The 13,380-nt window shown below is 41.7% G+C and overlaps 3 protein-coding genes across 3 annotated transcripts in view; 1 reads left to right on the top strand and 2 right to left on the bottom strand.

The window, feature by feature from the left end:
- Window positions 1-3,778, bottom strand: part of LOC103396492 (collagen alpha-1(XI) chain-like) — an 82,319-nt gene extending 78,541 nt beyond the window's left edge. Inside the window, exons 1-3 of the mRNA XM_017042524.2 lie at window positions 3,640-3,778; window positions 2,652-2,700; window positions 2,126-2,198 (exon numbers count right to left, since the gene is read on the bottom strand). The gene's annotated coding sequence lies outside the window, so the exon portion shown is untranslated. The remainder of the gene's footprint in view (window positions 1-2,125; window positions 2,199-2,651; window positions 2,701-3,639) is intronic.
- amylase (pancreatic alpha-amylase-like) lies at window positions 3,712-6,661 on the top strand. Its single transcript, NM_001294218.1, is given in 9 exon segments — window positions 3,712-3,908; window positions 4,285-4,431; window positions 4,519-4,716; window positions 4,806-5,036; window positions 5,413-5,546; window positions 5,628-5,850; window positions 5,926-6,047; window positions 6,136-6,261; window positions 6,402-6,661. Coding segments are annotated over 9 exon segments (1,539 nt in total). The 5' UTR covers window positions 3,712-3,740; the 3' UTR covers window positions 6,592-6,661.
- Window positions 6,662-6,799: 138 nt separating this feature from the next.
- vav3b (vav 3 guanine nucleotide exchange factor b) overlaps window positions 6,800-13,380 on the bottom strand; it is a 100,579-nt gene continuing 93,998 nt past the window's right edge. Inside the window, exon 29 of the transcript XR_003048704.1 lies at window positions 6,800-7,316. The gene's annotated coding sequence lies outside the window, so the exon portion shown is untranslated. The remainder of the gene's footprint in view (window positions 7,317-13,380) is intronic.

The following is a 13,380-nucleotide window of genomic DNA, read 5'->3' as shown; positions in this document are numbered from 1 at the left end:
TACCATACATACCATACATACCATACCACATCATGCAATGTTGCAATGTTACCACATGATACAATAAGATGTACTGTATATATATATGATACTAAAAGCCTGTTGCAGAGAGTATCTTCTATGAATCTGCAGATTAACCATAGAAAAGTCAAGACACACATTTTCTACTATATATTTTCTACTATATTCATATAAATATACATTACAACAGTAACCTGGTCCTCCGTCCTCCCTTTTCTCACTTCACTTGCCTACGCCATTTTGTCTTTTCTTTTAAATCCCACTCCCTCTTTTCCACTTTCCCTTTCCTCCGTCTGTTCGACAGCCCTCCAGCCTCCTCCCTTGGTTATGACGCGTCCAATTTCCCTTGACAGAAGCAGGGGCGGGAATCAAATGACCAGTTTTCTGCCTACACCTTGTCTCAGAGCTTGGGTTGTAAAAGAAAGCTTTGTCTTAGGGAACCCTTCATCGCCTCTGGAGGTATGTCCTGTGTTGTGCATTCAGGAAAGGAGTTTGGTGTGACAGGAATGTATGGGGCCCGCGGGAAAACGTGAGTAAGTTAAGGCCCCTTCATTTGACATCTCTTCCCACAGAGCATGCAGCCTCTGAGGAGTGAGAACTTCCTGGAGTGATTCAAAAGAGGCCTTGATGATCAACTACCAAAAAAATACTTCATCATGAAAAACATTAATGTTAAAAAGAGACTACCTCCCATTGTTGATGTTTTATATCATCACTAAACACCACTTGAAGGTCTTTCCTCACCATGACGTGGACTCTCTAAGTCACAATAAAACATAATTTGCCGGTCAAAAAAATGTGGACAGTCCCTGGCAGCTGAGTGACGGGGTCTACTGGTTATAATGCATCTTCTATTTTCCTCTCTTTTGCCTTTTTTCAACCCTACAGCATTTCCTTGAAAAAGACGTTTTTTTGACATTCTAAATTGGGTGAGAACTCCATTTTCCCATGGATTTAATTCCTACTGTGTCACTTCCAAAACCATAAGAGCAGTTTTGGTCTTTATCTGCCGTTCCGTCCAGTGCTTTTACACAGCCTGTAGTTTAAATGTACTAGGACGAAGTAAATCACAGGTTCACAACATAACATAACGTAAATGAATGACTTTAATCCATCTGAGTATCTATTCATCACACTTATCCAACCAATCACAGGGTCTGAGTACAAACACAAACAGATACCAAGATAATAACTGGGGATTGCGGCCTGTTTCTAGTCTTGGATTAGCCTAACCCCAATCTGCATCTCTTTGGACACAGTTTTCATTTAACCTGAAACCGTTCTCACTGTGAGAACCAGAGGTCGCCAACAAGAACACTGGTCATTATAATGTGTTCTTAAAATAGATGTTTTTGAGACAAAGACAGAAGGTGTTTTGTTTTGAAATTTTTCCCTGCATTCAAGACTTTTTTTATGTTTCACATTTTTACTATGTTAAAAAATCTGCAGAGTACAGTTGGACAGAAACACATTCAGTCTTTACAGTATGTGTCAACACCCAAAGTCCACGTCAAGGCATGTGTTGAGGGGAGTGCTTCAGGCACCGACACTTTGGAGGCCCTTAATGTTTTTTCACTTCTCTGTGAAGTCCAGAATCACAGGAAGGGCTGACCCCTGTGTGAAAACTAATGAGGCCGGTCAGGTGTCCATTTGACACGCTCTCAGTAGGGGGTCGGGGGGTGGGGGAGGTGGGGGCGTAGGAACTGACAGCAAGCAAGCAGGTGAAGTGTGGCAGGATGAAACATAGCAGGATTTAAAAAAAATCTGTCGTTTGTTTTATAGATGCTAAAAGACGCAGTTTTGAAATGGTTGGTATGGGTGGGTCAAGTGGAGGGGCGTGGCAGAGGAAGTTTGGGAACCACTGATCTGGAGGATGCTGACTGATCCTTCTTACAATCAGGAAAGTTAACACAGGTAAGGCTAATGGTATGCTGTCCGTCTGAGGAACCGGCAGCCAGGTCTTTATACCCGTTGAAAATATTTAACCTCATCAGTCCCAGTTTACTTCATATATTTCACAGGTGAATTTGCAAAACTACATTTACTACATACAGTGTGTTCCACGAGAGGAAGAGGTTTATATATATTTTAATGTTTCACTTACTATATTTGGTCTCTGTGTGAGATGGTCCTCAACGTCCCTTCAGTCCTGATCCATGTCCTGATAAGATAAACAACTGTAAGAGAAGAAGAAGAAGAAAAAAAACTTCAGCCACAATCTTAATCTAACCTTGATAAATGTCTGCTAAATATAAATGTAATAAAAGTAGCTAATCTAAATATTATAAATGTGAAGCAAATTAATTGATAGAAGAAGAAGAGCACTGACACTGAATGAAACACAACAGTACTATTGTTTGATGAGCTGCCAGAGCTGTCATGATTAAATGTTAGTGTAACTGCAAACAGAGTCCAGTGTTTGTGTGTGAGTGACTGTGCAAGGCCTGGTGACTGCTGCAGTAACTGCCTGAGCCTCTCTGCACCACAGCACCGGCACTGGGAAAAACAAGTGACTGTAATTTATGTCTGGTCACTGTCACCACGAACGTTGGACAACATCTGACAACATGCATCGTGAAGGCACATTGCACATTACACACACACATACACACACAAACAGTGAGCTGTACCTCATGGGAGACTTTGCCCGTACTGCCAAAAGTGGAGTTGCAGCGCCCTCTGGTGGGTAAAAAACAAAAATTAACATACGTAAAGGTTTCACCACTGTCGTAAACCTATTAAACTCATCTGCCAGTGTTTACCATTATATCCATGACAACCATATAGGTGACTGTCAGTGGGCTCTAATTTGATTTCTGTCCAGCTGCTCAGAACATTTAAGGTAATGATGCTGTCACGAGTCCTTTAAAAATCAAATATCACATTTTCTTAAAAGGAACCTATAGGTGTGCATTTTGTGTATTTTTTTGCCTTTTAATCTTTATTAGCAGCAAAATCTTCACTATTGTCACCCACTGGTGAACTCCCTCACAGTCACTGTCCACCAATGGCTGTTGCTGCAGGTAACCTTCTGCTATTTCTTTTTTTTTTTTTTTTTTTTTTTTAACAAAAAACACAGGGGGGGGGGGGGGGGGGGGGGGGGTTAGGGCAGGACAGAGAGCTATAAAAGGAAAAACAAATATGATGGAGATCAATGCTATCAGAGCAGGTACAAGGCTGCTGAGAGCAGAATGTTTCATGATTTGTTAATGACGTTAACATTAGGTGAATTGTTATGTTAGAAAAGAAAGATATTTGGATAAAAAACAAATAAATAAAAATTTTGTCCTAATAAAAATTTAGTTTTAGTCATTTTTTCTGACTGATTTCTTTAAGAAACAACTGACAATTTTAAGGATTCTATGATAAATTAAAGGTGCAGTCAAAAATACACAGAAACAAATGATATATAAAAAACAAATTTTTTGGCAGTCTCCACAAAGCCATTGCAACAGCCTGTGTACATTTGGGTCAAGGAGAGTCACTGTTATGTAATCAGTGGTGTTTGGCCTAAAACGTGGGACTGGTGGAAAAAGAAAACATTGACATTTGTGAATCAACAGGCGAAGCTGTGCATGTTCTGCTGCATGTCAAAGGCAGAGCTTGATAAAAATGCACCTGTTTAACATCCATGCTGATAAGGACCCGCTGCTCGGTGGTATAAATGGACATGGTGGGGCAGCAGGAGACGTGTTTTCTCTCACACATCCAGGGACGGCATGAAGCTGTTTGTGCTGCTGGCTCTGTTTGGGCTCAGTGTGGCCCAACACAACCCTCACCTCAGGCAGGGGAGGACATCCATCGTTCACCTGTTTGAGTGGCGCTGGGCCGACATTGCTGAAGAGTGCGAGCGCTTCTTGGGTCCAAATGGCTTCGGTGGAGTTCAGGTATGAATGGTTTCTATGGGGATGACATCACATCCTGTTTCATCAAGGACTGTCAAATAATTCAAACTTTTTATCTGATTAATCATGATTAATTGTGATAAATCAACACAGAAAATTCTGTATACTACTGTGCAAGGAAGACAGATAATGGTAGTAAATTATAATTTTTTAACACCATTTTTTAAACTTGTGACTAACAACATAAATAAATTATTAATATGGAAATATGTCAAGAAACAATTGCAAAAGTAAAAATGATCTATATAATCTATATCCCCTGCAATACTTGTTTATGCAGCAGTGCCATAACAACTCTGTTTATAAGAAACAAACTTGTATTTCAACTGGTCCCAATCGTCATCTGTTTGTCCCTCAGATCTCCCCTCCAAATGAGCACATCGTGCTCGGCTCCCCCTGGAGGCCCTGGTGGCAGAGATACCAGCCCATCAGCTACAACCTGTGCTCCAGATCTGGTAGTGAGTCTGAACTGAGAGACATGATCACCAGATGCAACAACGTCGGGGTAAAGAAGCCATTGGGCCACTCTTCCTGTTACCACCTCTACACCAAAGTGATTTTAATTAAAATCTGCCAAAAACCTTTCCTTCAGGTCAACATCTACGTGGACGCCGTCATCAACCACATGTGTGGAGCTGGTGGTGGAGAAGGAACACACTCCTCATGTGGCAGCTGGTTCAACGCCGGCACCAAAGACTTCCCCAGCGTTCCTTATTCCAACTTGGACTTTAACGACTACAAATGCAGGACATCCAGTGGAAATATTGAGAACTACAGCGATAAATATCAGGTAATGTGTCACTATTTACACCGAGTACATTTGAACACATTTACTGCAGTAATAAAGACTATAAAACACACGAGTATTCATGGTTCCAGGTGCGTGACTGTCGTCTGGTCAGTCTGCTGGATCTGGCTCTGGAGAAGGACTTTGTTCGGGACAAGGTGGCCGACTTCATGAACAAACTGATCGACATGGGCGTGGCCGGATTCAGGGTGGATGCCGTCAAGCACATGTGGCCTGGAGACCTCGACGCTGTCTCTCGTCGTCTGCATAACCTGAACTCTAAGTGGTTCCCCGATGACGCCAAACCCTTCATCTTCCAAGAGGTGCTTTAAAAAAAAAAGTGATTTTAAGGAATAAAATAAATAGTTATGAAGGATAAAAGATAAGTTTAACATCAGTGAGGTCCTGGCACTCATCATCAGGTAATGTCAAATAGTCATGGCCCCTAAAGAAATTACAAGCAAATTAAAGCAGAGCAGAGCAGAGAAAGAGACAGACTTATGATAGAAAACATCAGAAACATCACAGCGCTTTGTGAAAGTTATGAGTTTTTAAAATCTGTAATTCCCACAGAGATGTCAGTCTGTGGTTAAATCCTGTCTTTGTTTATTGGAGATTTTTTTTGTGGCTTTTTCTGTAGCACACTGCTCTGAAAAGACGTGGTTGACATCAATTTTCTGGGGGTCTTTTTTCCATTAGGTTATTGATCTGGGAGGTGAGGCTATTTCAGCTCCAGAGTATTTCCATCTGGGAAGGGTGACGGAGTTCAAATACGGTGCCAAACTGGGAACTGTGTTCAGAAAATGGAACAACGAGAAGCTGTGTTACACCAGGTGTGAGCTGTTCTACGGGAAACGAAAAGAAGCTTTTCTATCGCCTGTGCTCATTTGTTTTTTTCTTCCTCTTGTCTACAGAAACTGGGGAGAAGGCTGGGGCTTCATGCCCAATGGGAACGCCCTGGTCTTCATTGACAACCATGACAACCAGAGAGGCCATGGTGCAGGCGGTGCGGCCATCCTGACTTTCTGGGACCCAAGGCTTTACAAAATGAGCGTGGGCTTCATGCTGGCCCACCCATACGGAGTAACCAGAGTGATGTCCAGCTTCCACTGGGACCGCCACTTTGTGAATGGAAAGGTAGACTTACGTAACACCAGTACAACGTTACATGACCTGTGGCTCTATCAGATGCAATAATCAATTTTGATGTAGGACCAGAACGACTGGATGGGCCCCCCCAGCCACGGTAACGGATCCACCAAGCCCGTCCCCATCAAACCAGACCAGACCTGTGGAGACGGGTGGGTGTGTGAGCACAGATGGCGACAAATCAAGTGAGTTCTCATTATCTGGGTCTGTTACTCTGCCAGTAATGTAAATGTCATCTAAAAAAGGTTCTGATTGTTGTTATCTCCACTTTAGGAACATGGTCATCTTCCGTAATGTGGTCAACGGACAACCTTTCACCAACTGGTGGGACAACAACAGCAATCAGGTTGCCTTTGGACGTGGTAACCGCGGGTTTATCGTCTTTAACAACGATGACTGGTGAGAAACAAACCCAAACTAATGAGATGAAATGATTTTGTTTAAAGTTACCTGGAAATTTCGGTCATCTGATCAATAACAATATTGGTTTGTTCCTGTTTTCATCTTGTTGTTACTTGTCACCTCCCCCCGACACACAGGGATCTGAACATGACCCTCAGCACTGGTTTGCCCGGTGGAGTCTACTGTGATGTCATTTCTGGACAGAAGGAAGGAAATGCCTGTACTGGGAAGCAGATCCACGTGGGCAGTGACGGCCGTGCTCACTTCTTCATCAGCAACAAAGATGAGGATCCATTTGTTGCTATTCATGTCGATGCAAAGCTCTGAATACATGAATAAATAAAAATAAAGACAATTATAATTTTCAATGTAAAAATAATAAAGGAGGTTTGGGTACTGACGCAAGGGCAGGTGTGTTTTCCAATATCCACCTATAGAGCTCACTCATTTAATTCTGTCATCTTCAGTTTGGGTTCCCGGCAAAGTACAGCAGACCAGATTTTTTCCGCTCCATACTGTAGTGTGTTCTGATGCCATTTTTTTTTTTTTGGTTGTCAAAACACTATTCAACTTTCAGTTCAGAAACTCTGCCTCCCAGTGGCCAGTTAACAACAACCCTCCACAAGTACAGAAGCCTGGCCTGTAGTAGGCAGGTTCCTGGTTCTGTACTTTTGCTTTAATCAAAAAAGTAGCTCAATCTAAAAAATGACGCAGTCGGTCAAAAATGCTCACTCACCAAAGAGAGAAAGTCAAAGTGACAGAGAGAGTGCAAGCCGAGCAGAGATGGAGACCTTAATGTAGGAGCAGCCTCAACATATTGCAACTGCTAAATTATTGACCCCCTCTCCATCTTTGGGTACAGCAGCTGTGAGGACCTGTACCTTCAGATTAGCTGCAGGGATGTCAGTGCAGCAGAACGCGGTCTTTGGTCCTGTCATCCTCACTGATGCTTTGTGACATGGCTGTCAACGGTGTTCCCGTCCTGTTTTATATTTCATATAGTGCACCAGACCAGCCTGTGACATCTCCCATGGAGAGAGACACTCATCAACCTAAAGATAAAGCAGCCAATATTTATTATCTATTCAGCTTTTTTTTAAAACTCTAAACCTGCTTTGTTCTTGCTCATGATAATCGAGATGATTAAATAAAAATTACCACAACCATTTAAATTACTTTAAATGGATAATTTGTTTTTTCTACTTTGAGCTTTTGCAGCAACATGCAGCCACAAACTGACTTTTGCTATCACGAATGTCTAGGATTATTCCTGCAAACCAAACCACATGAGGGCAGTATTGAAGCAAAAAACAATTAAACATTTTTTTCAAATTGATAAAAAAAAAAAGAAGTGCTGAACGAAACTAACAAATATAGTATATAAATTCAGTCTAAATTAGTCAAAGTGCTAAAAAAAACTTTATTCTTAAACAATTGATGATGACAGTTTTAAAGGCTGACTTTTACATTAATATTCATTCACAAAAGCAGTTTTCCTTGTTCTATATAATCCAAAAAATATACCAGTAAAATGTCAGTATGAAGAAGAGCATTGGCCTTCAGTTCTTTGTAATTTTTTTTAAATTATATATATATATATATACATATATATATATATATAATTTCCCACTTCTCACTGGAGGACACCACTGAGCTCCAGCTTCCACCTGCTGTCTTTTCATACTGTGGTGACTTACTCGCCATGGCAACATGTCATGGCAACTTACTCATCTACAAATAAGCTTAATATCAAGCACATTATTAGTAAGTAAAAAAAAACAAAAACAACAAAACATAAGAATGATAATTATATGTCTACCAAATGGATACAGAACAAATTAATTAAAAGATAATTAATATGTTTAACAAGCAGCTTGGTCTTTACCTAAATGCTCTTTTGTGCAGAACTGCAAATGTATTAAAAAAGACAAACTGAAATATCACCTGGTCATAAGTATTCAGACCCTTTGCTGTGACACTCACATGCTGTCAATTTCTTCTGTTCCTCCTAGAGATGGTTCTACTCCTTTACTGGAGTCCAACTGTGTTTAATTAAACTGATTGGCCTTGATTAGGAAAGGCACAAACCTGTCTATACAAGACCTTACAGCTCACAGTGCATGTCAGACCAAATGAGAAACATGAGGTCGAAGGAACTGCCCAAGGAGCTCAGAGACAGAATTGTGGCAAGGCACAGATCTGGCCAAGGTTCCAAAGAGCACAGTGAAGAAGACTCATGGCTGTACTAGGTTAAAAGGGTGCTTCTACTCAATACTGAGCAAAGGGTCTGAATACTTATGACCATGTGATATTACAGTTTTTCTTTTTTAATAAATTTGCAAAAATTTCTACATTTCTGTTTTTTTCTGTCAAGATGGGGTGCTGAGTGTACATTAATGAGAAATAAAATGAACTTTTTTGATTTTAGCAAATGGCTGCAATGAAGCAAAGAGTGACAAATTTAAAGGGGTCTGAATACTTTCTGTACCCACTGTATGTTTGTTTTTAACTGTTATTTATTTAGAAGCTATATGTTAGAGGCTAAAGGCTGGTTGCTACTACAGTACCTTCATAATCATTCCATGTCAGGAATGGTCATGAATACCGGGCATCAGGGTCAGCTCATTAGGAAAAATAAATCCTCTATAGTCGTCATTCAAATATGAACCTATGTTATCTAATTTCTAGAGATATTTAATTTCCCATATATTGTTGTACTGTATTTATTCAACTCAGCCCCGTCCTGTTACTGTTACTTGTCTCATTCACACCCCCTACTGTCAGACTACGGCAGCCCACAGAGCCACATGAAGGTTTGGCCTTCACATTTCTCCACTCACTCTTTGATGATATTATGACATTATGGTCTGGTCATCAGTCATAGGTGACACCCGACAGGGTGGTCCTTAATGTGGAGCATGACAAGCCCACCTACTTAGCCTGGAGTTTTATGGCCAGACTTTAATATGAGCTCAAATACCACGATGTGAAACAGCCGCCCGGCACAACTTTGAGATAATTGAGACAAACTAATTCAGTCGCGGCTCATTTAATATAATGAGCAAATGAGCTATTCAATTTGCATACTGATTAGATGTTTCCATTCGATTACATAGCCTCTCTCAGAGATATTCGCCACGGATATTACACTTAATCAGAGCAGGGATTTATTTTACACACACTCACTCAGAAGTGCAAACTAAGGCTTTTAATTAGGCCATTGCCAGATTTTAATCACCTCAAAGACAGACGGGGCGGCGGGTCAACAGTCTCCTGAGCCGTTCTGCCAATAGATGTTTCCCATTCTTTTGACAGCAGTGGAAAACACAGCCCACATTTCATCTGTGGAAGTTTTGCTCCGAAAATAAATCCCGTCCATTTCAACAGCATTTATATTTCATGCGTTGGCTTTGGGATTTTACCGACGCCCTCTTTCTGCCGCCCTCCTCGTGCTTTCTTTATTGATCTCTGTTATTGCAGTGGAAGTCCCCTGCTGCTGCTGCTGTTTGCTCCCAAACACGCTGCACTCATTCCAGCAGACTTTCAATCGCACAAGTGGTCTGCTTCCATGTTTGTCCTGCACATGGCGGTGCAGCTAACATCGAAACAGTGAGGGCGGCGGCACCAGTTGGTCTAAATCAAATGTTTGTGCAATAGCTTTAGGCGTAGCTGAAGGAATTGGACAAGGGACGCAGCCCACCACTTGGTTCCAGACCCCATGGGCCTGTGGAGCAAAGCTTTGTGAGAGGTAGCAGATGGTGACATGAATAGTGCAGTAAGCCCCACCCACAGCAGCCCGCTGCCTCGCGTGCAGCACATTACCTACACAAACGCTTTCTCATATTTGATGTAGCAAAATTACGGGGTCATTTCAGCTACTGTGTTGTTCTGCTGCTGCTGCTGAGCTGCTAATGTCAAGAGCTGACTGTTAGCTTTTGGACATTTTTAGTCTGATTAATCACACAACAGCTGTGTGAAAGACATTCCTAAATATGGCAAAAAACAAAACAAAACTGTAAACCACTGGTAATTTATGCTGGTAAGTTGTCACTGACGGATATCAGACGTCAACATTGACCACACCCTGAGCTAAAACAATATAGAACCAGAGGAAGTTGTCACATTTCCCAAGGTTATCCACAAGCCTTTCTGGGTTTAAATCTGCATAGAGGAGAAGCAGCAGCAGCAGCAGCAGCAGCAGCAGCAGCAGCAGCAGCAGACACCCAGCCACTCCAAGGTGAAATACAACTGTTATTTTATTTATGCCACCCCCACTCTACCTCATCCTCCTGACCCTCCACTCCACTCCCCGGGGAGCCAGGCCCCGTGCCCCAGAAATTTGACATGCCCAGGTTGAGGGGCAGGTCCAACGTGGAGACACTTGGTCAGCCTTTTGGCCACTCATACAGAGTGGTTCTCCTCCACTGCACCAACACACATTTTCTCCGAGGACCTGTTTGACCTTCGGAGGGAGCAGGGGAGCTGGTGGTCGGATACAAGGAAGAAGAAAGTCAACTTTTCATTAGTAGAAGAAGAGGATTCTTAACTTGTCTAATAATTCACATGGTGCATTGATGAGGTGTTTCCTGTTACGTATCGAGACCACCCTACTGATGGAGACGCTGTTTGTCTTAAGCGTTAAGACAATGAAGGACATGTTGAGAAATATCTTTTTTAATATATATATTTTATAAACAAAGATTTTTTTTTACCAATTTCTCTCAGATCTTTATGACTTTTCCTCTCATGACACGACAAGAAACAAAACCTCACCCCCTCTCTCTTTCTCAGAGCTTCCTCCCTGTTGGCAAAGACTGATTGGCTGACAACAAGACTGACACGTCGGTGACAGCTGCCCAGCAAACCCGCCCTGTCAGGTCAATGAGCCCTGGCAGGAAGCTGACACCCCAATTTCCTGATGAGCAGCCCGTGGGGGAGAGGGGGGGTGTTCTCTTTAAAGAAATGCTTAAGACATTTTCTCCTCCGCCCTCACCCTTCCTCCAGGCTAATATCTTTCCATCAGTTGTCTTCTGATTATGCGGTTGTTCACTTTGTTGTGTCAGCAGATGGAGAGAGGGTTAATGACTCTGGAGTGGAGAGTGCTCCGGTGTCTCCACAACATGGAGCTCCTGACTGGGCAACAGATTAGAATGGACTATTTACACTGAACAACCATGAAGAAACACCACAAGTCTGGGTTTGTTTAGAGAAAAAAAACTAGCCAAATGTAAAATATTTAGTAAAAAAACACATATTAAAATGCTTATATATATACATTTTAATTTAACTTAAATAATCTCCTGCTCTGACACAGACTCACAGCTACACACTACTGTAGGACTGAATTTTTTTGGTTTGACTATGAAATTCCGAGGCAAGGTCAAAGGAAGATGAACAGCATGTTACCCAGAGCCAGAGGGGGACCGATCTGACTGATCTTACACAAGACGACCACACCAACACCACCAGGGTCCTATTAGGGGCTACAGATTGTTGGGCCTTGTCTGGTATTGGCTCTATTTATGCCTCTCAGTTGTCGTTTAAATAATTCATCTCTGGTTAAGCAGAAGCCTGGTTTTTAAATGCAGCACCTGGCAGGGCCGGCTACGCCGTGGTTTGCTGCCTCCCGAGGCAGCGATTTTTTTAAGGCTTTGTGAGGGGGCTTTAGTTGGTAGATGTGAGAGGAGGATACGACTGAACTGGGAGCTGCTGCATGACAATGATGTCAGCTCCAGGAATGGTTGGTTTGTATTGTGAAGTCATTGGAACGTGCGGCGCATAATGAAACGAGAGAAGATGTAGAAATAATAATAAAAAAAAAGCTCTGCAGTCTCACCATTGTGGCTGAATGAGGGCTTCTGTCTGCTCTGAACACCAGACTCTGTGTTCACATGACTTATCATCACTCATCACATGACCTGCATGTTGTGTTGACCAGTAAAGGCAACGTTTATAATAACCACGTCGAAGAAAATGTAAAACAGGAAAAAGTCTCACAGGTTCTTCTGTGCTGAGACTCACTATCTCACAGCCACTCAGTGTGTGTGGTTGGCATGTTTATATCTATGTGGTCAAAACCAATGAACCAAACTGTTGCTGTCAGGTAGTGGTTCTCAAAGTGTGGGGTAGGGGCCCATGGTTGATATGGAGCCATTGCAGAGGGTAATATTTAATTTTTCAATCGTGCCACAGTGGGGGAAAAAAATGAGTAAAAAAAACCTAATTGTACAATAAATGTGCAGACATACATCACAAATGCAGCAGAAAATGTTCAAGAACCATGGCTGTAAGGCAGGAGCATTAACCACTCTTCCACTCTCACATTTTCTTAGAGCTGAGGAAGCTCTGTGATGATTCCTCACAGGGAAAAAAAAAAGAAAGAATAAAATGTAATAAAAGTCCGGTCTGCTGGAAAGAAAAAAAATCAGAGGGGCTCAAACGAGTCATTCATGGACAGATAAGGAAGCCAAAGCAGTTTCCACAGTGAACACAGCATCCTAATGAGAAGAACACTTTCAGATTTCTATTGAATCCAAGCAAATTGTTGAGAGTCAGTTACAAAAGTCCCCAAAAATTACAATTAGCATTTTTTACAGAAGTGCCAGAAGTTTCTAAAAGCTTGTGTTCTCCAGCACAGAAGGCTGCTCAGTGAGGGGGTGTCAGACTGTGGGAACAGCAGAACAAAAGTTCCGAGGAATATCTCTGCGTGGTGTTGGGAATAATTAAAAAGAATCAACAGATTCTATTTTCACGTTGACAAAGTCTGAAACTGATCCGCGCTTGAATTTCAGAACAATGACAATCTGCAGGTCGTCAGTCCACGGGGTACAACTCTGAATCAAATCAAAAAGAAAACGATGCCCATTGGTTGAAAATGGAATAAATATAATTTTCTGTTTTTAAAAGTAAATTAAAAAAGTCATTTCAGTGGACCCAAAGGTCAGTTAACACTAGTTCTAACTGTAAAACCTGTATTATGCTATATTTTTTTAAACAGGATTTATACATTTTGAGGAGAAATGTTTCAAAGATAAATGATTAAAAATGCAAAGATTTCTTCAAACAAGTCACACACACACACACCCAAACAAAAGGTTTCAGTGATGAAAGCTGAAT

Source organism: Cynoglossus semilaevis, chromosome 20 (assembly GCF_000523025.1).
Source record: "Cynoglossus semilaevis isolate Cse_v1.0 chromosome 20, Cse_v1.0, whole genome shotgun sequence".
Classification (NCBI taxonomy): Eukaryota; Metazoa; Chordata; class Actinopteri; order Pleuronectiformes; family Cynoglossidae; genus Cynoglossus; species Cynoglossus semilaevis.
This window is presented reverse-complemented; position numbering and strand designations above follow the sequence as displayed.